General features: G+C 36.7%; 1 protein-coding gene across 4 annotated transcripts; it reads left to right on the forward strand.

Annotated features, from left to right (window-relative positions):
* The first annotated feature begins 1,168 nt into the window (after nt 1-1,168).
* PCF11 (PCF11 cleavage and polyadenylation factor subunit) lies at nt 1,169-25,932 on the forward strand. 4 transcript variants are annotated; one of them, XM_012736124.2, is made up of 16 exons: nt 1,169-1,707; nt 5,377-5,502; nt 7,385-7,573; nt 7,919-8,113; nt 9,500-10,614; nt 11,024-11,207; nt 11,318-11,801; nt 12,351-13,912; nt 16,016-16,115; nt 18,701-18,820; nt 19,414-19,519; nt 22,739-22,922; nt 23,463-23,618; nt 24,022-24,114; nt 24,602-24,637; nt 25,406-25,932. In XM_012736124.2, exons 1-16 carry the CDS (start codon nt 1,516-1,518, stop codon nt 25,619-25,621), a joined length of 5,058 nt encoding a protein of 1,685 aa, XP_012591578.1. In that variant the 5' UTR covers nt 1,169-1,515; the 3' UTR covers nt 25,622-25,932. The 4 variants fall into 4 exon arrangements, with proteins under 4 accessions (XP_012591578.1, XP_075858474.1, XP_012591579.1 ...); XM_076002359.1 differs by having other exon boundaries at nt 1,368-1,707; nt 19,417-19,519; XM_012736125.3 differs by having other exon boundaries at nt 1,368-1,707; nt 11,318-11,408.
* Nucleotides 25,933-26,379: the final 447 nt, after the last annotated feature.

A 26,379-nucleotide genomic window follows, 5' to 3' on the forward strand; every position in this document is an offset into this window, starting at 1 on the left:
TAAAACAAAAGAAAAAAATCAAAATGTTACTTTATATGGGACAAATGAAAAGCGATTTATTTCCTAAGAGCAATTCCTCTGGAAACAACAAATTATCTCTCAAGTGCCTAGTAGCCTACGGAGGACAGTGGCAAAGCAAATCTTATGTAATTAATACTTTTTAAAGTCTGTATTTAGGTTAATATCTCTACTCAATGAAAAAAATTACATTTAGTTATGTTATGTTGCAGCACCATGGTAGAACTATTTGAATGCTCTGTGTTTTTAGAGCAACATTCCCAACCTGGGAACAGATCCTATAAGTTTAAAAACAAACGAACATCAAAATGAAATACATATATTTTTTCACTGCGTGTCCCAAATAGTGTATTCTAAAGCTGTTCTGAAGTGCAGAAGATTCAGAGAGGGGAGCTATTAGGCTCTCGGCTGGGTGTAGCTGTTGTGAGAAACCTTTCCTAGAGATTTGAGTAGGGTCCCTAAATAGCTCCTCCAACCCCCTAGGGAAAAACCTTTCATACGCAACCTCTAAATAAAGGCATTTTCCTGGGGATTTAACTCAAGCAAGCTGGCCTAGGTTGTTTTTGTGGGAGTAGGAGGCGGCGTGCTGGAGTCAACTCTCTAGAGATTCTTCTCCAGGTTCCTGGCAAATTCGGCGCCTCCCTCTCTGGTCTCACTTAGTTCCCCGAGAGACAGGAGATCCGCCTAAGCTCTCGGGAGCACCTGGGGCAAGAGCGGAGAGAGGGTGCGGCTGGCCGAATGTCCCCGCTCCTTCCACCCACAGCCGCCAGCCGCGGCAACCAGGCCAGGCAGGAGGGAGGATGATTGACAGAGCCGCTTAGTGGCTGGGAAACTGCAGAGGGAGGGACAAAGAGGGGACGGCGGAGCTTTCTTCTTAAACTGGTTGGGTTGGGCCTTGGGAACAGCCTTTTCCAGGCCTATTGGCTTCCCTGAATGGGTTGTTATGGTAACAAATGATCGAACAGTCCCTTATGAATCGGCCAATGAGAAGGTCCGTCTTTTCCACAGCACCTCTGAGCAGTAGGGGTTGCGAAAGTCCGGGTAGGGATCGGAGAAGAAGGCGGTGCCAGGACGTCCTGCGGAAGGACCGGAGGCGGGGCTTGTGACGTCGCCAGGCCAGCCAATCACACCTGGTTTTATCAACGGCCCCGCCCTTTACCGCACATTTCCCCTCCCCTAGCTCATTTCGCACGACGCAGCGGTTGGGAACACAGACATTTTCGGAGCTGGAGCCGCCACTGCCGCCGCCATTTTGTGTCTGTGGAGAAAGAAGCTTCTGTGGCGGCTGGAAGTGGACGGAGATCACCCGTGAGACGGCGGCGTTTCATACCCGAGGTTCCCCCTGTGTCGTCCCCCAACCCCCCTCCGCGGTCAGCATGTGGTGAAGCCGGAGCCGCGAGAGACCCGGGGAGAGGAAGAGGAGTCGGAAGGGAGGCGGGGTATCGAGAGCGGCTTCAGCTTCAGCTGCGGCGGACCTCGGAGGGGGGCCGCGGCGCAATGTCAGAGCAGACGCCGGCCGAGGCCGGTGCTGCGGGGGCCCGGGAGGACGCCTGTCGGGATTATCAGTCGTCGCTGGAAGACCTGACCTTCAATAGCAAACCGCACATCAATATGCTGACCATTCTAGCCGAGGAGAACCTGCCCTTCGCCAAGGAGATCGTCTCTCTCATCGAGGCCCAAACCGCCAAGGTTTTTATACACCCCGCAGCCTCCTATTCTTCTAATACTCCCTGATTTTAGTGTCAGCCTCATCCCAGGTCTCGCTTCCATCCAAAGGGGGACAGTATTCCTCCCCCCCAACCCTCCCCCTCCAACTCAGGCTCGGTCTTTGGCCCAGGCTTCGAGTGTGGGCCTCTCCGGCGGGGAGGGAGTGGGGAGGATAAAGGGTGGAGTCCCACTTCCGCTTACCAAGTCCGTATTTAGGCCACCGCATTGTATGTCCCGACACACACAGGCTTTGCACAGAGCTCTTTGGGGTGGGGGAGACTGAAAGGCAGTTTGTGCTTTGGGGAAGTAAGAGTTAAAACAAACCATTTTAACCCCCTGGGAAGGTGGGGAGTGGTTTTCCCAATTTCTCCCCAGTACCCTTTTCGGTAATTGTGCTCTCTGGGTTGGAAGGAGGTGAAGGGGGACCTGGGAGCGAGCTGTTGGTGGGTGGGAATAGGAAATTGGCCCCGAGTGGAGCAGCCGCCTGTTAGGAGCCCAACATGGCGCCTGAAAAGCACATGATGCGAAAGGGAAGAGAGGAGAATCCATTCCCTGCCAGCCAGGCAGCTGCTCACACCCGTCAGCCCCATTTTGGGGTGGGGGCGGCTAGATAAAACTCTTATTCTCCTATCGGAGGGTCTAATTTGTCCCAAAATATGGGCAGTTGGGGGCGAGGGTGGGGTTTGGGTGGGGGAGGACATCTTATCCAACCTGTAGGTGGAGAACTGGCCCAGTGGGTAACAAGTACTTGTAGTTTCTCTGAAAAGTTCAGTCCCTCCTCCTCTTCCTTTTCTCTTTTTTTCTCCCTTCCCTGATAGTGAAGGCGTGCTTTTCTTCACCCCTTGACAGAAGTGGTCCTCTGCCACCTTATATTTCCCTGTAGTCCTCTTCTGTGGATTCATGTGGGAGCGATATGTCATTTAAGTAAAGTTACTGTTAAACTTAGTTATAATGAATTTTAATAGCTTCCCAGTACTACGTTTTAAGTTATTTTTCAAGCTTGTACTTACGGTTTAGTTTTTTCTAGCTGTTAGTGATTGCAATTATCAGGATGAGCCTCCTTTTAGCAGAGTGAACCCCTTTTAAAAGGCCACTTTAACAACAACCACCAATATGTTTAGAGACGGTTTCTGTCTAGTGTAAAACTGAGTGGTCTGACTCTAATAAATGGTTTTGAAATGTGTGACTGGTATTATAAAATTTGTGAATAAAACATATAAAATATGTATTTGTCTTTTTTATTTACCTTTGTAAGGTGTAGAATCTGTTTCCAAGACTTATTTTTATCTACGTGGTTGTGTGTTTTAAACAAAAGTCTTTAAGTGACTTGGGTTCATTCTTCTTTAGGTTCCATCCACTCTTTTGGGTAAATCTGTTCACAAGATACACGGTTTCAGGTGGTCCTTTCATACCTTAATTTAAAGAGGACAAAAAGTAAGGTTTTTTAAAGGGCTCAACAAGTTTGTCATGCTCAGCCTGACAGCTAAAATGTGTCTTCATTCACCTTTTCCTGTGAATGCCTATATAAAACAGCTATTTTTCTTTTTTAAGTATGAGATTAAAAAGGAAACATTCCTCGTACTCAACATCCTTTTTATTGATGCCATAAACATTGTGGAAATCTTAGTGTTTGCCTCGTTGAAGGCTAAACTAGACATTAATGTGTATTTTTTTTAAAGCAGTTGCATTTTTAAGGCGATAACATTGATTTTTTTTTTAAAAAATCTAATTCCCCTGTATTATGAGTAACATTCCACAGTGCCTGATATTTAGCAGCTCAGGTTGTCACTCAGCATTTTCCTTGCTGGTTTTTAATGGATCCAGAAGAACTTCCAGAACTGAAAACTAAATGCTGACTGTAATGACCACATAAAACTCGTGTTTGTGTGTTGCTACACAGTGGTGAAAATAATAGATGGACTATTTGCTGGTAAAAGACAGCTGAAATTTTGGGGGCACACGTTTTCTGGTTATTTTTGTAAAGCCAGATTGAGGGAAAGATGTAAAAAGTCACTTTGGGGGAACTTTTAATCTGGGTTGGGGTTGAGGGTGTGGGGAGGGATTTTCTGTCATACGGTAGCAAACTGGCTTGGTTTTGTGTTTCTGGAGGTGAATGTCATTTTTTAGCATCTCAGCATAACTAAACTTTAAAATTCACACCTAATTTGACTCCTCCCACGAGGCAGCAGTAGTGAAAAAGAATATTACATACAAGGATTTCACTTGTACAATAAAAAGTAGCCTGCTGAACAGATTTTGGTGTTAAAAGAGAGCCTGTTTATCTTCATAAGTACAATATGACTAAAATGGTATAAAACATGACATGGTAAGGCAAAGACACAGCAATAAAGCATTTGACATGTTGGTACTTAATGTAGTTTACCCACATGCAGGGGCCTTGTGAACCCTTTTATTAGTACCTTAAAAAGTATGTACAAAGTTAAAGGTTTCGTTAGCCAACTTTTGGTGTTGTAAGGTGTTATCAGAGGCAAGAGCATTTCCACACACTTGTACGGGCAGTTGGTTTTATGATGGCATTGTGTACTCCAGAGCTGTGAGCCTACCCTAGCTACAGGTAGCTATGGGTAAGTGTTATTCAGGGATAAGATTCCTATACACGTGGGGTGGGTAATGGGATAACCTAAGATTTTTTTTTTTTTTTTTTTTAAATCATGGGTGCTCCTGTGGAGTCAGAATTAGAAAAATCTTCATATGGTATGTCTTAATATGCTCCTCAAGTCTGTGAACCTGCTGATGCTTTCTGGAAGCTGCTGTGCCTTCTAAAAGCCAGTGATGGGCAGGCATTGCGGTTGAACTGGGGCAACATTTTTTTACTTTGGAAAGGGCCACCTGTATCAACATCTCAACACTGGCTCTGCACAAATTTAGAACCCCTGGTTTGTGCGTGTCAGAGGAAAAATTTTCGACGGGAAAGTCCTTGCTGTGAAGAAAATCTTCAGGACAAATCCTGGTTTCCAGAGTCAAGTTCAACCTGGTTTACGTGATTCAGCGGCTGCTCCATCCAGTTTTTCTTGTATCAGTAACAAACTTGCACCTTCCTGCATGCTCATGTGCAAGTTTAAAGTGTTTGCCCATTGACTTCATAAGTGTTTTTAATTTCTTTGTTCGTTTGGATTATAGAGAAGTAATCCTAATGATTTTACAGGTAACAAAAGCTTCATAGACTTTAACATATAAAATATGCCTATGGGAATTAGTGTTTTTACCAGGGGTCTAAAAACTACTTCATTAAGTCGAGGCACACCATTGTAAGTTAATATGGATCCCCAAACTGACAATTGGATTACAGAAAATAATTTTCTCTTGCCTTCCCCCTTTTTTTTTTGTCACAACATGGATCTTTTTACCACATGAACTTGAAATTCCATTGAGTGTTAAGTGAATGTACTAGAGATTACAGTTTTTCATCCTGGTAATTCTGAGCTTATGTGTGCTCAATTGAAGATCATTGTAAGATGAGAACTTGATTGAACACTTAGGTTTCATAAAGGTTAATAATCAATTCAAAAGTATTTAGTACCAACAAAAAAATAGAGGTCTGTATTGTAGGTCTAAAAACTCACTATTAAAAATAATTATTTGGTGGCAATTCATTATACTAAACTTTTCAGTTTCTTTTTATTACTTCAGGCTCCTTCCTCAGAGAAGCTTCCTGTTATGTACCTTATGGATTCTATCGTGAAAAACGTTGGAAGAGAGTATCTCACTGCCTTTACTAAAAATCTAGTTGCAACATTTATTTGTGTGTTTGAAAAGGTATATATGCATTTAGAAACATTTGAATTTTTTTCTTAAATGTGTTCCTGATTAAATAAATACTTGCTGTGTGTTGGGTTTTCTTGGGTGGTAAAAAGTTTAATTCTCTTGTACATTGATTATTAAGTACCATTTCAAAAAAAAAAGTGGTTAAAGTTAATGTTTTGTGTTAGATTTGAAAAACAGACTCTAGGGATTTACATTATTTAAGAATAGATGAGTTTGCTTTTAGAATTGTGGTTTTTTGAATTGAGTTTGTTTATTTGATTGAAAATCTAGTTCATCAGTAGAAAATGGGCAAAAAGTTATGAAATATCAAGAGTACTTCAGATTTCATTGTTTAAATTTCTGGTGTTAGGATGTTGACTATTCCTATCTGAAAAAAAAAAAAGCAGCCCTTTAGTGTGTCTTGTGATTGATTCCTGAAACTTTTGTGTGTTTCCCCCCTCTACTTTCTGGTAATGTTTCCTCTTTTGTTAGTTTGTTCAAGTATGTTTTATGTGAATGTTGTAGGTATGTGTGAATGCTGGACCAGTGAATTGCTTTAGGGTATTTGGAAATACTTTTTTCCCCTTAGTGTTCAGAAGAAAGGCTTGTTAGTTTCTATGTCAAGAGACTGTAAATTCCTTCCATAACGTGTCATGGTAATTTGGTTAATACAGTATTATGTTGAAGACAAGGGATTTGCTGAGGTAATTCTCTGACAGGCTTTATCTTTCACACTTAGCAAAAGGGCACTTACAAGATACTTAGGTTTAAAGATTGTTTCCTAACAAATGATTGGTAGTTCTTATATTTTAGTAGATGAGCACCTGTTGTGTCAGTTGTTAGATTTGTAAAATTGTGGTTTTTCTTTGGAATAAATATTAGATTTTATGTTTGTTAGAACAAAAAATGTGTAGTTGCTACTTGAGTAATTTTTTAAAATTCTTAAAAGAATATATACAGAAGAAATTTAGAAAGCTATATTTCAGATAGCATTAAAAAGCTTGTTAATTAATAGTGTATCATAGACATTTGCTGAATACTGCGTACCTGAGGCTATAGTTTAAGGAGAAGCTTAATCTCTTGGTTTTGGTTTCAGTGTGTTCAAATTCGTTTGGGGTGTTTGGTAGCATAGCTTTACTGGATCTAACTGGGCATTAACTCTACAGTTGATAGAAATGACCTTGTAGTAAATATATTATCTAAATACTTTTGAATATAGTTAAGGCTTTACTGTCTTAGTTAAAAATCTAAGTTCTCTCAAGTACTAGGTTTCTCTGATGGCTAATTTTATAAAAATTGTTATGCCCATCACAAATATGAGCTGATACGTCATGAAAAGCTAAAAGCTTATCAGTAGTTAAGATTTTGTGAATTCAATTTTTAAGGTGCTTTCCACATTACAAATAGCCTGTTCATAGGTACTAACCTATTGTATTGTGAAAGATTGGTTAGTGAGATAGTGTCTTAATTTTAATTTTGTATTACCATATAACTAACTTTAAAAATTTAAGCTATCTGGTATACCGTTTTCTAGTTTTATGTTTCGTCCAGAGTAAGAGTAACATTAGAATATTATACCAAGCCCGAAAATGTGGAAACATTTTGTACATACAAAGACTTGCCTAGTTGATTGCTTGCATGAAGGTTAGGTGATAATGACTTTAATAATTTTAATTGTTTAAGAAGGAGAAATTTCTTTATTAACTTATATTTGCAAACCAAATAGACCTTTAATAAATTATTACTGTTGTATATATTTAACAATGGGTAGTATAGTTCTCTATGTTCTTTATGCTCTATATAATAAAGAGCAGGGATTTATGTAGCTTTATACTTAATATATAAAACATTCTATAGTAACTTAACAAGCCATAGAATTGTTCTGTTGTTCTAGGTGGATGAAAATACTAGAAAAAGTTTATTTAAGTTACGTTCCACATGGGATGAAATATTCCCTTTGAAGAAACTTTATGCCCTGGATGTCAGAGTCAATTCGTTAGATCCTGCTTGGCCTATTAAACCTCTGCCCCCCAATGTGAATACATCTAGCATCCATGTGAATCCTAAATTTTTAAATAAATCGGTAAGTTTTAACATGAATGGGATATAATGAATACTTTTAACTATCAAATTTTTAGTTCTGTAAAACTTCTTTCCGAAAGCAAAAATGGAGCACCTTGTGCTGAGTCGGTTCAATTTGAAAAAAAACAAACAATAGTATTATATATTTAAAATTATTACTTAAAAATATATTTGCCTTGTTTAGATATGTAACATTTGTTTTGGATTTTAAATTCCTGGAAAGTTTTCTGTGTGATATTTAAGAATATGGATAGTATTAAGAATTAAGTTGAAAACTTTTAGTTACCCCTTAGCTTCCTTTTTAGCTATGATACATTTTTCTTAATGAAGTATTTTTTTCTTACAGCCCGAGGAGCCTTCAACACCTGGCACAGTGGTCAGTTCCCCTAACATCTCCACTCCTCCAATTGTTCCTGATATACAAAAGAATCTTACCCAAGAACAACTAATACGGCAGCAGTTACTGGCAAAACAAAAACAGTTGTTAGAGCTTCAGCAGAAAAAGCTTGAACTGGAGCTAGAGCAAGCTAAAGCACAACTGGTAAGTGGAGGAGATTGGTATATTAAGTATTTTAATCCCGTCTTCCAACAGGGAAGTAATTTTGTGTTTGAATTGTATTAACATTTTACTTTTATTGATAATGTATTCTTTTCCACTTTTATTTATTTGAAAATTATGGTATATTAATTAGACCATATTTTTATGTCCTTATTGTAAATTTACTTGATTGGAAACTGTATACTATTATTTATTTGAAGATTATGGTATATTAATTAGACCATATTTTTATGTCCTTGTTGTAAATTCACATAATTGGAAACTATACTATTTCTTCCAAATAATTTTCTATTAGATTGCTATCTTATAAGGTAGCACCTTAATTTTGTTTCACTATTATATATACTTAATATTTCAGTTTCAATATGGTAGGTGTGTTGTGGTAAATATTTTTGCATAGCCTTTAATGTTTTATGAGCTTATGCTTCATGAACAGAAAATCAGGTTCCTAAAAGTCTACAAAAGAAAGGCCATCACAAAATTAAGGAGGCTAGGAAGATTATATATTTCCATGCATGAATGACCTTATACTTAGTTATCTTACTTAGCATCTGAGTTTGAGAGAGAAGAGATATAGGAAGGCAGAAGTTTATAAGTTCATTACCAGTACCATTTTGGGAGAAACTAAATTTTATTACTTAAAATTTATTGATTTGGAATGATTCTTTGACTTTTAGGCAGCTGGAGTGTAGTGTGATTTTGCAATTTCTTAACAATCTGGCTCGGGATCCTGAATAATAAAAAAGAGGGAGGCCGGGCGCGGTGGCTCACGCCTGTAATCTTAGCACTCTTGGAGGCCGAGGTGGGTGGATTATTCCAGGTCAGGAGTTCGAAACCAGCCTGAGTGAGAGTGAGACCTCGTATCTACTATAAATAGAAAGAAATTAATTGGCCAACTAATATGTATAGAAAAATTAGCCAGGCATGGTGGCACATGCCTATACTCCCAGCTACTTGGGAGGCTGAGGCAGGAGGATCGCTTGAGCCCAGGAGTTTGCAGTTGCTGTGAGCTAGGCTGATGCCATGGCACTCACTCTAGCCTGGGCAACAAAGCGAGACTGTTTCACACACACACACACAAAAAAGGGGGGAGGAATTTTTTTCTTTTCTTTTTCATTTTATCTGGAGATTATATTATAAAACCTCAAAGTACAGGACTACTAAGAAATAATAGGCCGCTTAAGTATATGGACTTTCTCCTTTTTTCATTATAATCTCAGTTTATACATTAGAAATAAACAGTGTAAATACCATGTTGAGTAAATAGACTTTTTGAATCAAGCATTATATTCTTCAGTTGTTTATAGTTTCTTGACAGATAATCTGCATGTTTTATAGTATTAACATAAAAATTTATTTGTATTTCAGGCAGTTTCTCTTAGCGTTCAGCAGGAGACATCCAACTTAGGTCCTGCATCGGCACCTTCTAAATTACATGTTTCACAAATTCCCCCTATGGCAGTTAAAGCTCCCCATCAGGTTCCTGTGCAACCTGAGAAAACCCGTCCAGGTCCATCCTTACAAATTCAGGATTTGAAAGGGACTAACCGGGATCCCCGTCTTAATAGGATAAGCCAACATTCTCATGGAAAAGATCAAAGTCACAGGAAAGAATTCCTAATGAACACATTGAACCAATCTGATATTAAGCCAAGTAAAACTGTACCCTCTGAAAAACTAAACTCATCCAAGCAAGAAAAAAGTAAATCAGGTGAAAAAATAACGAAGAAAGAACTTGACCAATTAGATTCTAAATCTAAATCTAAATCTAAATCGCCATCACCTTTGAAAAACAAATTATCTCACACAAAAGACTTGAAAAATCAAGAATCTGAAAGTATGAGGTTGTCTGATATGAACAAGAGAGATCCAAGATTAAAAAAACATCTTCAAGATAAGACTGATGGCAAAGATGATGATGTAAAAGAGAAGAGGAAAACTGCAGATAAAAAAGATAAAGATGAGCACATGAAATCATCTGAGCACAGACTGGTTGGAAGTAGAAATAAAATAATAAATGGCATTGTACAAAAACAGGATACAATAGCAGAAGAATCAGAAAAACAGGGGACAAAACCAGGGAGATCGAGTACTAGAAAGCGATCAAGATCTCGATCACCTAAGTCTCGGTCACCAATTATACATTCCCCAAAGAGAAGAGATAGGCGGTCACCCAAAAGAAGGCAAAGGAGTATGTCTCCAACTTCAACACCCAAAGCTGGAAAGATTCGCCAATCAGGAATTAAGCAGTCACATATGGAAGAGTTTACACCACCTTCCAGGGAAGACAGAAATGCTAAGCGAAGTACTAAACAGGATGTTCGAGATCCAAGGCGAATGAAAAAGACTGAAGAGGAACGACCACAAGAAACTGCAAATCAGCATTCTACAAAGTCGGGCACTGAACCAAAGGAGAATGTGGAAAATTGGCAAAGTTCCAAGTCTACCAAAAGATGGAAATCTGGTTGGGAAGAAAATAAAAGGTATGATGTTAACATTTTTAGTCAAGTAGAATAATAACATTTTAAAATACTTTTCATTTAAAAATTGAGAAATGTTTATTGGGTGCTATTAATTACTACCTTATTTCTTCTGTTTAATTCTTATAATCCTGTGGGTTAAAAACCATTATTATTCCTATTTTACAGATAAGGAAACTGAAATTTAGAAAGGTTAAATAATCTACCTAAGGCTTCATACAGTCCAGGACATGCAAGAATCAGAATTCACATGTTCTTCCTGGTTTCATATCTTGTGTTCTTAATCATTTAATTACTTTTTCTGGTTACATGTATCCATTTTAGCCATATCCTTTGAAAAGTTTTCTTAAATATGGTCCTGAGTATTTTTTGAAAAACATTTTAAATTAACATACTGCTTTTATGATTTCAGTTTACAACAGGGTGATGAACATAGTAAATCTCCTCATCTAAGGCATAGGGAGAGCTGGTCAAGCACTAAAGGAATTTTGTCACCTCGAGCCCCCAAGCAGCAGCAGCATCGATTAAGTGTAGATGCCAATCTTCAGATTCCTAAAGAGTTAACTCTTGCAAGCAAAAGAGAATTACTTCAAAAGGTAGTTACTATGATTATTCCCATGTAGTCATTATTCTCTTTTGTTTAATTTTTTTTGTAAATACTTTTTATATTTAAAATGTTTAATTTCCTTTTATCACCCCTATGCAGACGAGTGAACGTTTAGCATCTGGTGAAATTACACAGGAAGACTTCCTTGTTGTTGTGCATCAAATTCGACAGATATTTCAGTATCAAGAAGGTAAACATAGATGCAATGTACGGGATAGTCCTACAGAAGAAAATAAAGGTGGATTAAAAAAGAAACCTCTCTTATCTGATGCTGAATTAACCTACTATGAACATAAAGCAAAACTGAAAAGGACACAGGTTCAGCATTCATTTCCAAGACTTGATCTCTTAGATCCTGATATTTTTGACTACCCTTTGACTGATGCCTTGTTGTCTGGAATAGAATGTGAGCCATCCAAAAGTAAACATGCAAGTAGGAATAGTGGAGCACAGTTTGACAGAAAAGAACAATTTAGTGAAAGAGCAAGACGTCTTTCTCCTATATCTGGGAGTCGTACTTATGCTGAGAATCTTTCACCCCATGAGGGCCGGAGAAGACATGACGAGCAAGTCTCTGCTAAAGGTAGAAAAAGTTAAATCAGATTATGCCTATTGAATCACACAGCAGTGAAGGGAAAATGAACAAGCTAAGTGGGGATGGATTTTTATTTATGACTGTTCAGACTACTGTTTTTTTTCCCATTTATTTTATGTTTTTTCCATCTAAGGAAATGGAAGGGAAGGGAGCTAATATGTTAAGGCTAGTGTGTGTCAGGTACTTCACTAGGTTCTTTTATATGTAATTTGATTTAATCCTCACAACAACCCAATGAAATGTATATTATCTCCATTTTACAGATAGGAAATATAACTAGAGAGGTTAAATAACTTGCTCTCAAAGTCAATTATTAAGTTAACAGGATGGAGTTTTTTTAACCCAGGTTTGTCTGACTCTAGAGGATATCCTTTTATTTGCTGCTTGATGTTGTCTGTCTCTTCCTGCCCCTCTAATAATAGTGAGGTTGTTATGTATATCTTTGGATAAACATTTTTATGAATATAGAAAGAAGATTTTGAGATAATTTGATATAAATTTCGATTTAGTGGAAATAATTTTTTTTCTTTTAAAAAGGTGTACGAGAAGAACAGAGATCTCCATTCAATGATCGTTTTCCACTTAAGCGACCTCGGTATGAAGATTCAGATAAACCTTTTGTAGATAGTCCAGCAACAAGATTTGCCGGTCTTGATACAAATCAGCGACTTACAGCTTTGGCTGAAGATAGACCATTATTTGATGGACCTGCTAGGCCATCAGTAACAAGAGATGGCCCAACCAAGATGATTTTTGAAGGACCTAATAAATTAAGCCCTAGAATTGATGGACCTCCCACACCAGGTTCTCTTCGGTTTGATGGGTCACCAGGACAAATGGGGGGAGGAGGCCCTTTGAGATTTGAAGGACCACAAGGTCAGCTAGGAGGTGGGTGTCCTTTGAGATTTGAAGGTCCTCCAGGACCAGTAGGGACGCCTCTGCGGTTTGAGGGGCCAATTGGTCAAGCTGGAGGAGGTGGTTTTCGGTTTGAAGGTTCCCCTGGTCTTAGGTTTGAGGGATCTGCAGGTGGTTTGCGATTTGAGGGACCAGGGGGCCAGCCTGTGGGTGGTCTCAGATTTGAAGGACATCGTGGTCAACCTGTAGGTGGTCTAAGATTTGAGGGACCTCATGGTCAGCCTGTGGGTGGACTTAGATTTGATAGTCCCCGAGGTCAGCCTGTAGGTGGACTTAGATTTGAGGGAGGTCATGGTCCATCAGGGGCTGCAATTAGGTTTGATGGACCTCATGGTCAGCCAGGAGGAGGGATCAGATTTGAGGGCCCTTTGTTACAGCAAGGAGTTGGAATGAGGTTTGAGGGCCCCCATGGTCAGTCAGTAGCTGGTCTGAGATTTGAAGGACAACATAATCAACTTGGTGGGAACCTTAGGTTTGAGGGTCCACATGGTCAACCAGGGGTTGGAATCAGGTTTGAAGGACCTTTAGTCCAACAAGGAGGTGGAATGAGGTTTGAGGGTCCTTCTGTACCAGGAAGTGGCCTGAGAATTGAAGGGCCTCTGGGTCAGGGTGGTCCAAGATTTGAAGGTTGTCATACTTTAAGGTTTGATGGGCAGCCAGGTCAGCCATCACTCTTGCCAAGATTTGATGGATTACATGGTCAGCCAGGTCCTAGATTTGAAAGAACTCCTGGTCAGCCAGGCCCACAGAGGTTTGATGGACCACCTGGACAGCAGGTTCAACCAAGATTTGACGGTGTACCTCAAAGATTTGATGGTCCACAACACCAGCAAGCATCAAGGTTTGATATTCCTCTTGGTCTTCAAGGCACAAGATTTGACAATCATCCTTCACAAAGGCTTGAATCAGTGTCTTTCAATCAGACTGGTGCATATAATGATCCTCCTGGCAATGCTTTCAATGCCCCGTCCCAAGGACTACAGTTCCAAAGACATGAACAAATATTTGATTCACCTCAAGGACCAAATTTTAATGGACCACATGGTCCTGGAAGCCAGAGTTTTTCAAATCCACTTAACCGAGCTTCTGGACACTATTTTGATGAAAAAAATCTTCAGAATTCTCAATTTGGAAACTTTGGCAATTTACCTGCTCCGATAGGAAATATTCAGGCGTCTCAACCGGTAAGTCTTGTAGTTCTAAATTTATGTTGTATACAGATAACTTAACCATTTTTTAATGTTTTTAGGGTTTGAGGAAGGTTTTCAGAACTTAAGTTTATTGTATATGTGGGAAAGAAGTTTTTAATGTATTATAAAGCCCCATTTTCTAGGAAAATGGGATGAGAGTCCTTTGGGGATGAAATTTGCAATTTAAATCAAAACTGGTTTTAGCTCTTCTAGGATCCAAAGAAATATCTCAGTCCTCCTCAACTCTTGTTTTTGGGTTTTTGCTTTAACGCTGGTGAAGTATTGTACAATTGTGTTTCATGGATCTCTGCTACATTTTAGAACTGTTGAGCCCTGATATACTTTAAAGTAACTGCAGAGCTGATTGTTCATACTATTCTTTGACAAAGAACTTCCTTAGCCTGAGTTAAATAAGAAAATTAAATTCTCCATGCTTTTAGGGTCTGCAGTAATCTTTTTCATCCTGTCTTCCTACTTTTTACCCTTTCCAGTCACTCCAAACACAGTTGTTTGATATTAATGTCAGCCTGATAAAATTGCTACTTGCCTTTCAAATACATTCTAGTTACCTTAAACATGTATAGTTACCTATTGGAATTTTGTACTTGTTTTGCATACATTTAAAAATGCATATTGAAGTAACTTTAAAGCAATATTTTTACAATTTTTGATTAATTCAGTTCATTTTGAATGATGACTTTAGCATGCCTGCTGGAATTCTCCTGAGCTAAGTTTACTTTGTTTTTCAGGCATTATACTTTCTAATTAGGACAAATTTATAGTAGTAAGATTGCATGGAAGACAATATAAAATAAGGGATTTTTAAAGCACATTATTATTTTTTTTATTTTTTATTTTTTTTGAGACAGAGTCTCACTTTGTTGCCCAGGCTAGAGTGAGTGCCGTGGCATCAGCCTAGCTCACAGCAACCTCAAACTCCTGGGCTCAAGCGATCCTCCTGCCTCAGCCTCCCAAGTAGCAGGGACTACAGGCACGAGCCACCATGCCCGGCTAATTTTTTGTATGTATATTATTAGTTGGTCAATTAATTTCTTTCTATTTTTAGTAGAGACAGGGTCTCGCTCAGGCTAGTTTCGAACTCCCGACCTCGAGCAAGCCGCCCGCCTCGGCCTCCCAGAGTGCTAGGATTACAGGCGTGAGCCACCACGCCCTAAAGCACATTATTGATAGAAAGTAGTCTTCTGTTCATATGCAATGGTTGGAAAAAAACTTGGCCTGCCTAGTTAGATTTACTTTATTGTATGACCTTGAAGGAAATGATAATATTATTGACAGATACTCTAGAATGGGACTTGACTTATTTAGGCTTGTTCCTACATTATACAGAATTGGTGGGGTTTTTGTTACCTATACACACCACTGAAAATTCACATGGACACTGAACAAGGCTTATAAATGCATATTTACCTAGCAGCAACATATAGAAGTCCTGCCTGTCTCTGGACTACAAATACTGCTATTTGTATGCCAGAACAGTTCTTGGTTCATGACTTTTATTTTTTAACATTCCCTTTGATATCTTTTATAATTTACTTTGCAATTCAGCTATAACTGTATCCAAAGATGATGGCCAGGTGTATTGATCCCCTTGAATTAAGATTGCTAATTAAAGCAATAATTTTGATATCTGTGCAAAGAGGTCAAGGGTCAAGAGTTCTGGCCTTAGTTTTGTTGCTAATTAGCCCCTATGATTGTGTACAGGTCACATCGGTGGATGTCAGTTCTTCTATTTGTAACATAAGAGGAAGCACCAGCAAGGTAAAGTGACTTGTGTAAGGTCACACAGCTAGTTGGTGGCTACCTTATGTTTGCATGGTATCTTAAACTTTTCAAAGAAATGTCAACCCATTCTCAGTCCTTATAACTCTGTGAAACAGATAAGGGAAGGTATTATTGTTCCTGTTTGTAGAAGACCTAGAAGTGAACTGACCCAGCCAAGTTACTTTTCTAAATCTTTATTATTGTATGAATGAGCCAGGACTTGTTATATCTGTGAATATTTTTATGTGATTAGAATGTTAAAGTTTTACTTAAAAAATGGAAAGGATGTTCTTAAAATCAAGATTTATCTTAAAGGTTCTGACTGGTGTTGGTCAGCCAGTGGCTTTTGGCCAAGGACAACAATTTTTACCAGTTCATCCACAAAATCCTGGAGCATTTGTTCAGAATCCTTCAGGTATGTATTTTCTGAACTTTGTTTTTCAAAAGACAATTATTGTTTTGTTGAATAGCTAACTTTGTCAATTTTAGAAAATGACAATTCTGAGAGGACATAATTAATTTGGAGAAATGTAATCTGGCTAAAATGTTTTTGTCCTTTTTCTAAGTTTGTTTACATTGTTAGTATGTACTTACACTGGCCCTGTTTACTGCTAGAGATGGTTAGCTAGTACTTGTAGACCTTAAAAAAGAGGGAAGGGGACCTACTAGGTGAAAGCTAGGATGTGGGGTGGGGATGTGACATTTGTGTTGCTGTAGAATGAAATAAATGACAAACCTCAGACATCTTGATTATTTGATATTTTGAGTTTTTGTATGTGTGTTATGATCCAGTAAACATTTATTAAGTGAATACTGGGGAATACTACTTTATAAAAGTTGATCATTTATATGTTTTTATGGTCACTCAAATAGAAAAAAACTGATTTCCTATCCAGGTCACCTAATAAGCATCTTTGTCACTGTGGGGTGAGGCATAACTAATACTGGATGTAAGAGCTTTACAAATGCATTTTAGTTTTAATATGTGGTAAATGGAAAGTATATAAATTATGGTGATTTGTTATATAACTGTAAAGTTCATATATTGAGAACTAGCCTAACCAAATAGTAGTGATAATTGCTTAAATTTCTAAATTATTAAAAAAGTCATTTTCAGAAATATGCTTTAACATTGAGTTATTCAGTTTACAAACTTAGGGAGTTTTCCAAAATTTATGAATTAGGAAATTCCTAGCCACACTCTCTTTTATGTATTAGTTCTTAAACTGTGTCATCTCAAGAAATTTATTCAATTAATTTGAAAGCTTTTTATTTTTAATTTCTAGATGGACAATTAGGATCAATTCCTACCTGTTAGGTTTTTTATTGTCACTAAAATGAAAAGGAGAGGAAAAAATTTGAGATCTAAAGTTCAGAAGACCAGGGTTAGAATCTCTATGCTGTCACTTCATAGATGGGCATAGTTTAAGCAAGTATCCTCCCTGATACTCAGTTTTTTCCTCTGTAAACAGGATATGGTACTGTCAGTATTAGCCAGGGATTTTTTTTTTTGTTTTAAGAGAATCAAATGAGATAGTTTATGCAAAAGTACTTTGTAACATGTAAAGTCCCAGATAAATATATTTTCCTTTGGAACTCAGTTTATATTGTTGACTAGAGGATTTGTTGTATTGAGGTTAGTGGTATGAGATACAGTGCAAAACCTACAAATTTTCTTTTTGCTTTTACAACCTTGTATTATATGTATATACATACAGGGCATAGTAGTGTCACAGAAGAAATCACATCTTATTCCCTTGTGTTGAAGTTCTAACAAGAGGTGTGAACATTATTCAGTGTGCTATATATTTAGCTTCTCTCAAGGTTCTTTAATTTGAAAGTGAAAATGTCTCTTCCAATAGTAAATATACTCATGTTCATTTTTTCATTCAGACATATGTTGATCATTTACTTACTGTATGCTAGGCATTGTGCTAGGTTGAATTTAATAAGGTACATCCTTCAAAGAACTTTAAAGTGTAGCACATGTATTGATTTTTATTTTATTGTTTTTGGTTTAACAAACACTGTATATAATGCCAGACACCTCAGTGCCTTACAAATATTAATTCATCCTCATAACAACTTTAGGTGGGAACTATTATTATCCTTTTACAGGCACAGGAAGCTGAGGCACAGATAAGTAACTTCATCATGTCATAAAACTAGAAAGTAGAATTTTTAGCTAGAATTCCAGGAGTCTTTTCCCACAGTTCATGCCCTTGATCACTAAACTTGACTGCCCTCAGACATATGAATGGCTAATTATGTCTCTTAGACATATAAATAGCAAATTCTAATGGAATGCTATTGTAATTGGTTAACTATAGAGGTTGATTTATTCATTTGTGCATTCATTTGTTGTGAATAAACATTAATTAGCCTACTGTGTATAGTAGGCACTGTGGTAAGTGTAGAGTATACCATGGTTAAGGCTAAGGATTTTGTGTATTGTGGGTATAAATTGAATTTCTGTCTTAAGAGGAATTTTTAGTGATTTCAGAACTTTGTTCTGGAAGTGTAGTGTGATGCATCATAGTGACGTATAAATGCATTAAAATACTGTTTTTATAGTTGAGTTAAATACAATTATTAGAATAGTGCTTATCAAAGTATGGGAGTGCAGTGATTGTTGTGCTTGTCTGATTCAAGTTACTGAAGTTTTAGTAAGCCTGACACCTGTTCAGCAATACCCTAAGCTGCTTTGCAAGGGTAGTAGTGTATGATTCAGAAAAGGTCATGGGGCATATGTAACTCTGAGTTACATACAGTATCACTGTTTTCAACATTCGTCCTAGAATGTATTTTCAAGTGCTAATGATTTGTTGACCTAAAGTAAGAGTTAATTTTAGGAGCTTCTTAAATAATTAATCCCATCATTAATATGATTTTGTTCAGTTTACCATTGGTAGGATATATCTTAAAGAAAACTTTGAAAAATGCTCAGTATAATTTACAGCTTTAAGTTCTTTTATTTTAAGAGTGTTATTTTCTTTAAAGGAGCCCTTCCCAAGGCATATCCTGATAATCATCTCAGTCAGGTGGATGTAAATGAATTGTTTTCAAAACTGTTAAAAACAGGAATTCTCAAATTGTCCCAGCCTGATTCAGCAACAACACGTAAGTATGGTTTTATATTTACACAAAGCTTCACTGAATTTTAGAGATGTATGATGTGATATAATGATAGAAGTTATGGTAAAAAGGTCCTTACCTAGAATAATTTAATTCTTATATATAACTTTATTTTTGATTTTTGAAAATCAAATACAATTTTTTATAATGAAATTCTTTAAAATTTTCTAAGATTAAAATATTACCCTTATAGTGGGCATTTGTTTCCATTAACAAACATTGCTTTCCTTCACCTGTCTAGTGATAAAAAATAAATAAATGATATAAAACAGAAAAACAAAAAACAAACATTGCCGCAGATATCATGTACAGACTTCATTATTTCTGTTAATTTGACTTTGGAAAATAATTTGAATATTGATAAAATGTCACGAAGATTCACTTTTAAGAGATGAGACTTAATGTCACATATCAAAATAAAGAATTTTATTAGGTTCCTTAGCCAATAAACTTCAGACCAGGAGCACTATAAATAGACTAGATAGATTTCTCTATATGCTTATAACACTATAGTGTTCCTCTGTAAAGAATACATGAGAATGATACTGAGAAATTTGTATGTCTCTTTTCAATTGAAGAAGTAAATGAAGTTGCTGCTCAGCCTCCCCCTGAAGAGGAGGAAGATCAAAATGAAGATCAAGATGTTCCAGATCTTACTAATTTTACAATTGAAGAATTGAAACAGTATGTAATCTAGTTTTAATAACCATAGAAATTATTACTATTAGTGCTATTTCATTTTATGCCTTTTTTTTTTTTTTTTTTTGAGACAGAGTCTTGCTTTGTTGCCTAGGCTAGAGTGAGTGCCGTGGCGTCAGCCTAGCTCACAGCAACCTCAAACTCCTGGGCTAAAGCGATCCTTCTGTCTCAGCCTCCCAAGTAGCTGGGACTACAGGCATGTGCCACAATGCCCGGCTAATTTTTTCTATATATATTAGTTGGCCAATTAGTTTCTTTCTATTTATAGTAGAGACAGGGTCTCGCTCTTGCTCAGGCTGGTTTCGAACTCCCGACCTCGAGCAATCCGCCCGCCTCGGCCTCCCAGAGAGCTAGGATTACAGGCGTGAGCCACCGCGCCCGGCCTTATGCCTTTTTTTTTTTTTAATGTGATAATATATACATAACATCTTTAGGCAGGCTATTTTTAAATTTCCTTTTAAAATATGTCTAATGCACAAGTACTTAGCAAAATGGCCACCCCCAAATTTTCATTTTTTTATGTGTGTTTGGTACAGAAAATATAGGGAGTTTAAGCACTAGGTATTGATAATTTATTCATGTGTTTCTTTTTATCTTTAGTTTCTCTCTTTTTTTTTGAGATAGAGTCTCGCTTTGTAGCCCAGGCTACAGTGAGTACTATGGCGTCAGCCTAGCTCACAGCAACCTCCAACTCCTGGGCTCAAGCAATCCTACAGCCTCAGCCTCCTGAGTAGCTGGAACTACAGGCATGCACCACCATGCCCGGCTAATTTTTTCTATATATATTAGTTGGCCAATTCTTTCTATTTATAGTAGAGATGGGGTCTCGCTCTTGCTCAGGCTGGTTTCCAACTCCTGACCTTGAGCAATCTGCCTGCCTCGGCCTCCCAGAGTGCTAGGATTATAGGCATGAGCCACCACGCCGGCCTTCAGCTTCTCTTTTTTTTTTTTTTTTTTTTTTTTTTTTGAGACAGAGTCTCGCTTTGTTGCCCAGGCTAGAGTGAGTGCCGTGGCGTCCTAGCTCACAGCAACCTCAAACTCCTGGGCTCGAGTAAAAAATCCTTCTGCCTCAGCCTCCCGGGTAGCTGGGACTACAGGCATGCGCCACCATGCCCGGCTAATTTTTTATATATATATCAGTTTGCCAATTAATTTCTTTCTATTTATAGTAGAGACGGGGTCTCGCTCTTGCTCAGGCTGGTTTTGAACTCCCGACCTTGAGCAATCCGCCCGCCTCGGCCTCCCAAGAGCTAGGATTACAGGCGTGAGCCACAGCGCCCGGTTTCAGCTTCTCTTTATCATCATTTTTCTGTATTGATGTTCTTACATTTTTTAGGTTCAGAAATGAGACTTTTGTAGTCCAGCATTAAAAAAATTTTTTCAAATCTATTTTCATTTTATAAGTAATGTTCATTGTGGAAAATTAGAAATATAATCAAGAACATAAAATTACCTATAGTTCTCACTTTATGGAGAACAGTGTTAACATTTGGTGTGTATCTTTTCATACTTTTCTTTTGCCTATATAAATAATTTTTTTGTTTGCTTTTTGAGACAAGGTTTTGCTCTGCTGCTTGGGCTAGAGTGCAGTGGTGTCATCATAGCTCACTGCAACCTCAAACTCCTGGGCCCAAGAGATCCTCCCGCCTCAGCCTCCTGAGTAGCTGAGACTACAGGTGTGCGCCACCACACCCAGCTCATTTTTCTGTTTTTAGTAGAGACAGGGTCTCACTCTTGCTCAGGCTGGTCTCAAATTCCTAGCCTGAAGTGATCTTCCCATGTCAGCCTCCCAGAGTGCTAGGACTACAGGCATGAGGCACTGTGTGCAGCCCTATTGCCTGTATTACTTATGTAAAAAAATATTTAAAGCAGTTTTCCAGTATATGTATTCTTTGTTTTTTTTTTGAGACAGTCTCACTTTGTTGACCAGGCTAGATTGAGTGCCGTGGCATCAGCCTAGCTCACAGCAACCTCAAACCCCTGGGCTCAAGCAATCCTTCTGCCTCAGCCTCCTGAGTAGCTGGGACTACAGGCATGCACCACCATGCCCGGCTAATTTTTTCTATACATATTAGTTGGCCAATTAATTTCTTTCTATTTATAGTAGAGACGGGTTCTTGCTCTTGCTCTCAGGCTGGTTCAATATATGTATTCATTATATGCTTCTGAGTCCTTTATAAAAAAATAGCTGATGATTTCATTCTTTTAAAAATCAGTATTTTTTCAAAGTAATACTTTCACATACCCACTTCCCCTTATAGGCAAAAAGAACAAGAGAACAAAAGCAAAAATATAAAACAAAAACAAAATAAATAAAATACTTTCACATAGTTAAAGGCTTATAATAAAAGATGGCATCCCTTTCTCCTGCTACTACTCTTCACCCAATCCTGTCCCCAGAGACAACTGTTTTTAAAAAAACTCTTCATTTTTTTCTGGCATTTATCTGTTTATTTCTTAAGAGATGTGTATTTTTCTGTTTCTTGATTTATCACATCTAGATAGTCTTTTGACTTTCTGAAAGTGACAGTTTAGCTTTTTTACTGTTCTACCAACTCCATGTAGTTATAAAACTAGTTTTCATTAAATCATTTAGTATTAATATGTGACTATCTTATTTGCTTTAATACAAAGTATCAGTGTTCTGTACTTTATTCTACATTTTTTTTTCGAGTTAATAACTGCTCTTATTTACGTATTTGGTCTGTATACCTTTCTTCCCAAATAGGGAGCCCAGAATTTTAAGAAACTGATTATTGCTGACCAGTTTCTCAGTGGTTCTCTAATTTTTCTTTTTAGTTATCCATGTTATTATTATTATTATGTCTTCTATACTTTTTTTTACTGTTCTTTAGACCAAAATAGAGGAGTTGAATTATTCAAAAGATTTCCAAAGATCTAGAAAAATGAAAGGCATGTCCATTTTAATATTGGCTCCAAGCCTCATTAGCTAGCATAGGATCACTCCATTTTTAGCTAAAAGGAAGTAAGTGGGTCAAGCCTATCAATAAGAAGACGGGCTCCATGTTGAAAAAGTCACACAAATTAAGGTAAAGAGGGTCAGTGACATACTATTAATATTGACCCTTGGGTATCAGCTCTTGGTTTCATAAAATATGGAAAACTGAAATGTTTTTAAACTAATTTTTCAAAGGCCATTAAGCCATGTTATCAACACTAAAGATTATTTCTTTTTCAAACTAGACGCTATGATAGTGTTATAAATCGACTATACACTGGTATTCAGTGTTACTCTTGTGGAATGAGGTTTACAACATCACAGACAGATGTATATGCAGATCACTTGGACTGGCATTATCGGCAAAATAGAACAGAAAAAGATGTTAGCAGAAAAGTCACTCATAGACGGTGGTACTACAGTTTAACAGTAAGTAATCCATATGCCTCTGAACTATCTTTTAGGTTTAAATTATATCATTCTAAAAGTATATTCGTTTAAATAATTGCTGAAAGCTAACATGTAAATTTTCTGAATAAAGTTTGGCCTCTGGAAAATAGGTTTTTTAAAAAAGGAATTTGGAAGATTAATTATTTTTTGTTGAGATCAGAGTAGTACACAAGCTTGTTCTAGCTCAAAAATTCTAAGGTTCTGTGACTGAATTTTTTTGTGAAAAGTTGTATTTGCAGTTTGTTTAAATTAGTAGTTTATATTGTTTAAATTAACTCTAGAGGCAAGGAGGTAAAACTCTATAGGTAAAATTAACATTAAGATCTTATTTGTTGATTAGTTGCTATATGTTGTCTATTGGTTATGGGGCTCAAAGAGAAAGTATAATTTTAAATAATATTAGAGCGTATTGTAGCAGAATGTACTATTACCTTTAAATGGCATTATATTGAAGATATGCAGTAAAAGTTTAGAAATAAATGGAAATAATATATTTAAATCAACTAACTCCTTTAAAAGGACTGGATAGAATTTGAGGAAATAGCTGATCTGGAAGAACGTGCAAAGAGCCAGTTTTTTGAAAAGGTGCATGAAGAAGTTGTGCTCAAAACTCAGGAGGCTGCTAAAGAAAAGGAATTCCAAAGTGTACCTGCTGGACCAGCTGGAGCAGTTGAGGTAGGAGAATGTTTAAATTTTCTTTCCCTGTAAGTGTCCTTTACTTCCTTTAAGTGAGAAACACTCCTAGAGTGATAAACATATCACTTTATTTATATCCCTTTTTTAATGATTATAAGATTTCTTATAAGCTCTACTCTTCAGTTTTACTCTTACCATCTGGCTTTAAGTTTCATAACTGCTGTAGATAGTACCAGTGACCAATAACAGTGGTATGTTTACTGTTTTTTACCTGGAAGATTGACAGAATCCTTAAAACTTATTTTGTATCTGTGTTACATATTGGGCATTCCTTAAACTTGACATTCTTAAATTTCTTTCTCCACTTAATGTTTATATATTTTTACTTAATGAGTTTAAATGTTCCAATGAATAAATTTCACTTTATATGATTCTATTTTAGAGTTGTGAAATCTGTCAAGAACAATTTGAACAATACTGGGATGAAGAAGAGGAGGAATGGCATTTAAAAAATGCTATTAGAGTAGATGGAAAGGTAATTTTCAGTTTTTATAAGGAAGTGTTAAGATTAGTATATTTTTGTTGGGGTAGCTCATGACTTTGAAAGAAGGAGGTTCTTGTTTTTTGGTTTTAATGAAAAAGTATTGGACTTTAGAGTCATAGAATGTTTGAGTTGGAAGGGATCTTCACAGTTATCTGGTATAATGCTTATTTTATATATAGTAGCTTGCATAATTAGTTAATGATAGTTCTGGGTCTTCTGAATCTAGTTAGCTTTTGTTCTACCCAACCACTGTTTTGATTCTAAATTTATATTTTATCATCAAAACTGTACTGTCTTGGAAACAAACCATGTTTAAGTGTAAGGATGGAAATTTTGGTTTTGTTCATTTTTGTGACCGATTCTTGTCACCTTTCCAAAGACAGCTATCTTCTGGTTTAAATTGTAAAAGAAAAACCATACCAGAATTGTCTATCAGAAATGAATATGCATGTATTTACTTTTTTTCTTTTTGCTTCAGATTTATCATCCATCATGTTATGAAGATTATCAAAATGTAAGTTCTTTTTGGTTACTGTATTTGTTCTCATTTATATTAATAAATTTTACCTGTCAGTTATTTTTTGCATCGGAGCAAATATAGTGAGCTATTTTTATGTATCAATATAGCATTTAGGTTGTTCGCTAAATATTGGTGCTAGATTGATAGGACTTGATATATATCAATATATCATTTTCTGTAATATGCAAACAATTTAAACTTGGAAATTTCTGTATCATTCTTTTCATTTTATTCACTTGAATCTTGATGTCTTTTATTAGACCACTAGGCCCAGAAAAATGTGAGGAAAACTGAAGATGAGAAGGATAATGATGAGAATAGGTTTCTAGAGCTATGGGTAGCATTTACAGCTATATTTTTCTTTTAACAGTGAGTTCAAGAGGCAGTTTGAAAGATATATTCAGGTCCTCAAAAGACTATAGTTTACTAGGATGGCTTGATGGTTTGTGGGGACTTAAAAAATCCTGAAAATATTTGAAATTAAGATAGTAACAAAAATACTAGGTAAGGGGGTTACCATCTATGTGGGGATTAACGATAGAATCAGGTCACAGCTTAGCTGTTAGCTAATTGCTAAGTACATAATGAATTATTTGATTGCCTTTATGGCATGTTTTGTGGGGTAGCAGGTATTTAACTTGCAATTTGGTATGTATGTGTATGTTCCTTTGTCCATACAAGGATCTTTATAAAACTAGATGTCATTTAATGTGATAATTTTGAACTTTTTATCAGTACTCATAGGTCTTTTTCATTTTGTAGACATCTTCATTTGATTGTACACCATCTCCCAGCAAGACACCAGTTGAAAACCCCTTGAACATTATGTTGAACATTGTCAAAAACGAATTGCAGGAACCTTGTGAAAGTCCCAAAGTTAAGGAAGAACGGATTGATACTCCACCAGCTTGTACAGAGGAAAGCATAGCAACACCCACTGAAATTAAAACAGAAAATGATACAGTTGAGTCAGTCTAAATAAAATGAGAAAGGTATGTTTTTCTTTTTTTAAAAGAGCTGCTGTTGGATGTAGAAGGTGAATAATTTTTTTATGTATATATAGACATATCTATATAAATTGTCTAGCTGAGGCAGGGCCTTCAGCTATCATTTGGTTAATAAATACATTTTAGTATTTGCATTTCCTACTGCCTGCACAGTTTCAGGTGCTTGTTGTGTGAAAGTTCTGTAGATGTGTGCAAATTTAACAAAATGAAATTGTATGTGTAAAAATGTACGATTTTCACTTGTGAAACTGTAAATTATAAATAAAAAATATTTTTGCTATCCATGGAGTGTAATATTTATGCACACCATCAAATAAAGACAGTGTTTCTGTACTTTTTATTGGGTAAAAATGGAATTGAACAGCAACCTCAACATAAGATTTTTTTTTTCTAGTAGCTTCCCATGATTAAAGCAACAAAGTCTGAAGTTAGTTTTATCCTTCAAAAGGGGGTTGTGAGAGCACTGCAGGACTTTTCTCAAATAGAAAAGCCAGATTTGAAAATTTTTTAAACAAAACAGGACATACTTGCATATATATATATATATATGTGTGTGTGTGTGTGTATATATATATATATATATATATATCCAGCTATAGAGAACCATCCAGATGTTCATTTTTGGAAAGTATCTAATGAAGCAACTTTTATTCTTGAACATGGACACTGATGCCATCAAACAATTAACAGATATATTTAAAGTACTAAAGATGATTTTTTTTTTAAAGA

The sequence above is a fragment of the Microcebus murinus genome, chromosome 4 (assembly GCF_040939455.1).
Source record: "Microcebus murinus isolate Inina chromosome 4, M.murinus_Inina_mat1.0, whole genome shotgun sequence".
In the NCBI taxonomy this organism is placed as follows: Eukaryota; Metazoa; Chordata; class Mammalia; order Primates; family Cheirogaleidae; genus Microcebus; species Microcebus murinus.

Excerpts from the sequence above, each read along its gene's own strand:
- PCF11 (XM_012736124.2), top strand. The coding sequence starts at position 1,516 with ATGTCAGAGCAGACGCCGGCCGAGGCCGGTGCTGCGGGGGCCCGGGAG. Across the intron at positions 13,913-16,015 it reads ATATTCAGGCGTCTCAACCG|GTTCTGACTGGTGTTGGTCA; the intron begins GTAAGTCTTGTA and ends TTTATCTTAAAG. Across the intron at positions 18,821-19,413 it reads GCCTGATTCAGCAACAACAC|AAGTAAATGAAGTTGCTGCT; the intron begins GTAAGTATGGTT and ends TTTCAATTGAAG.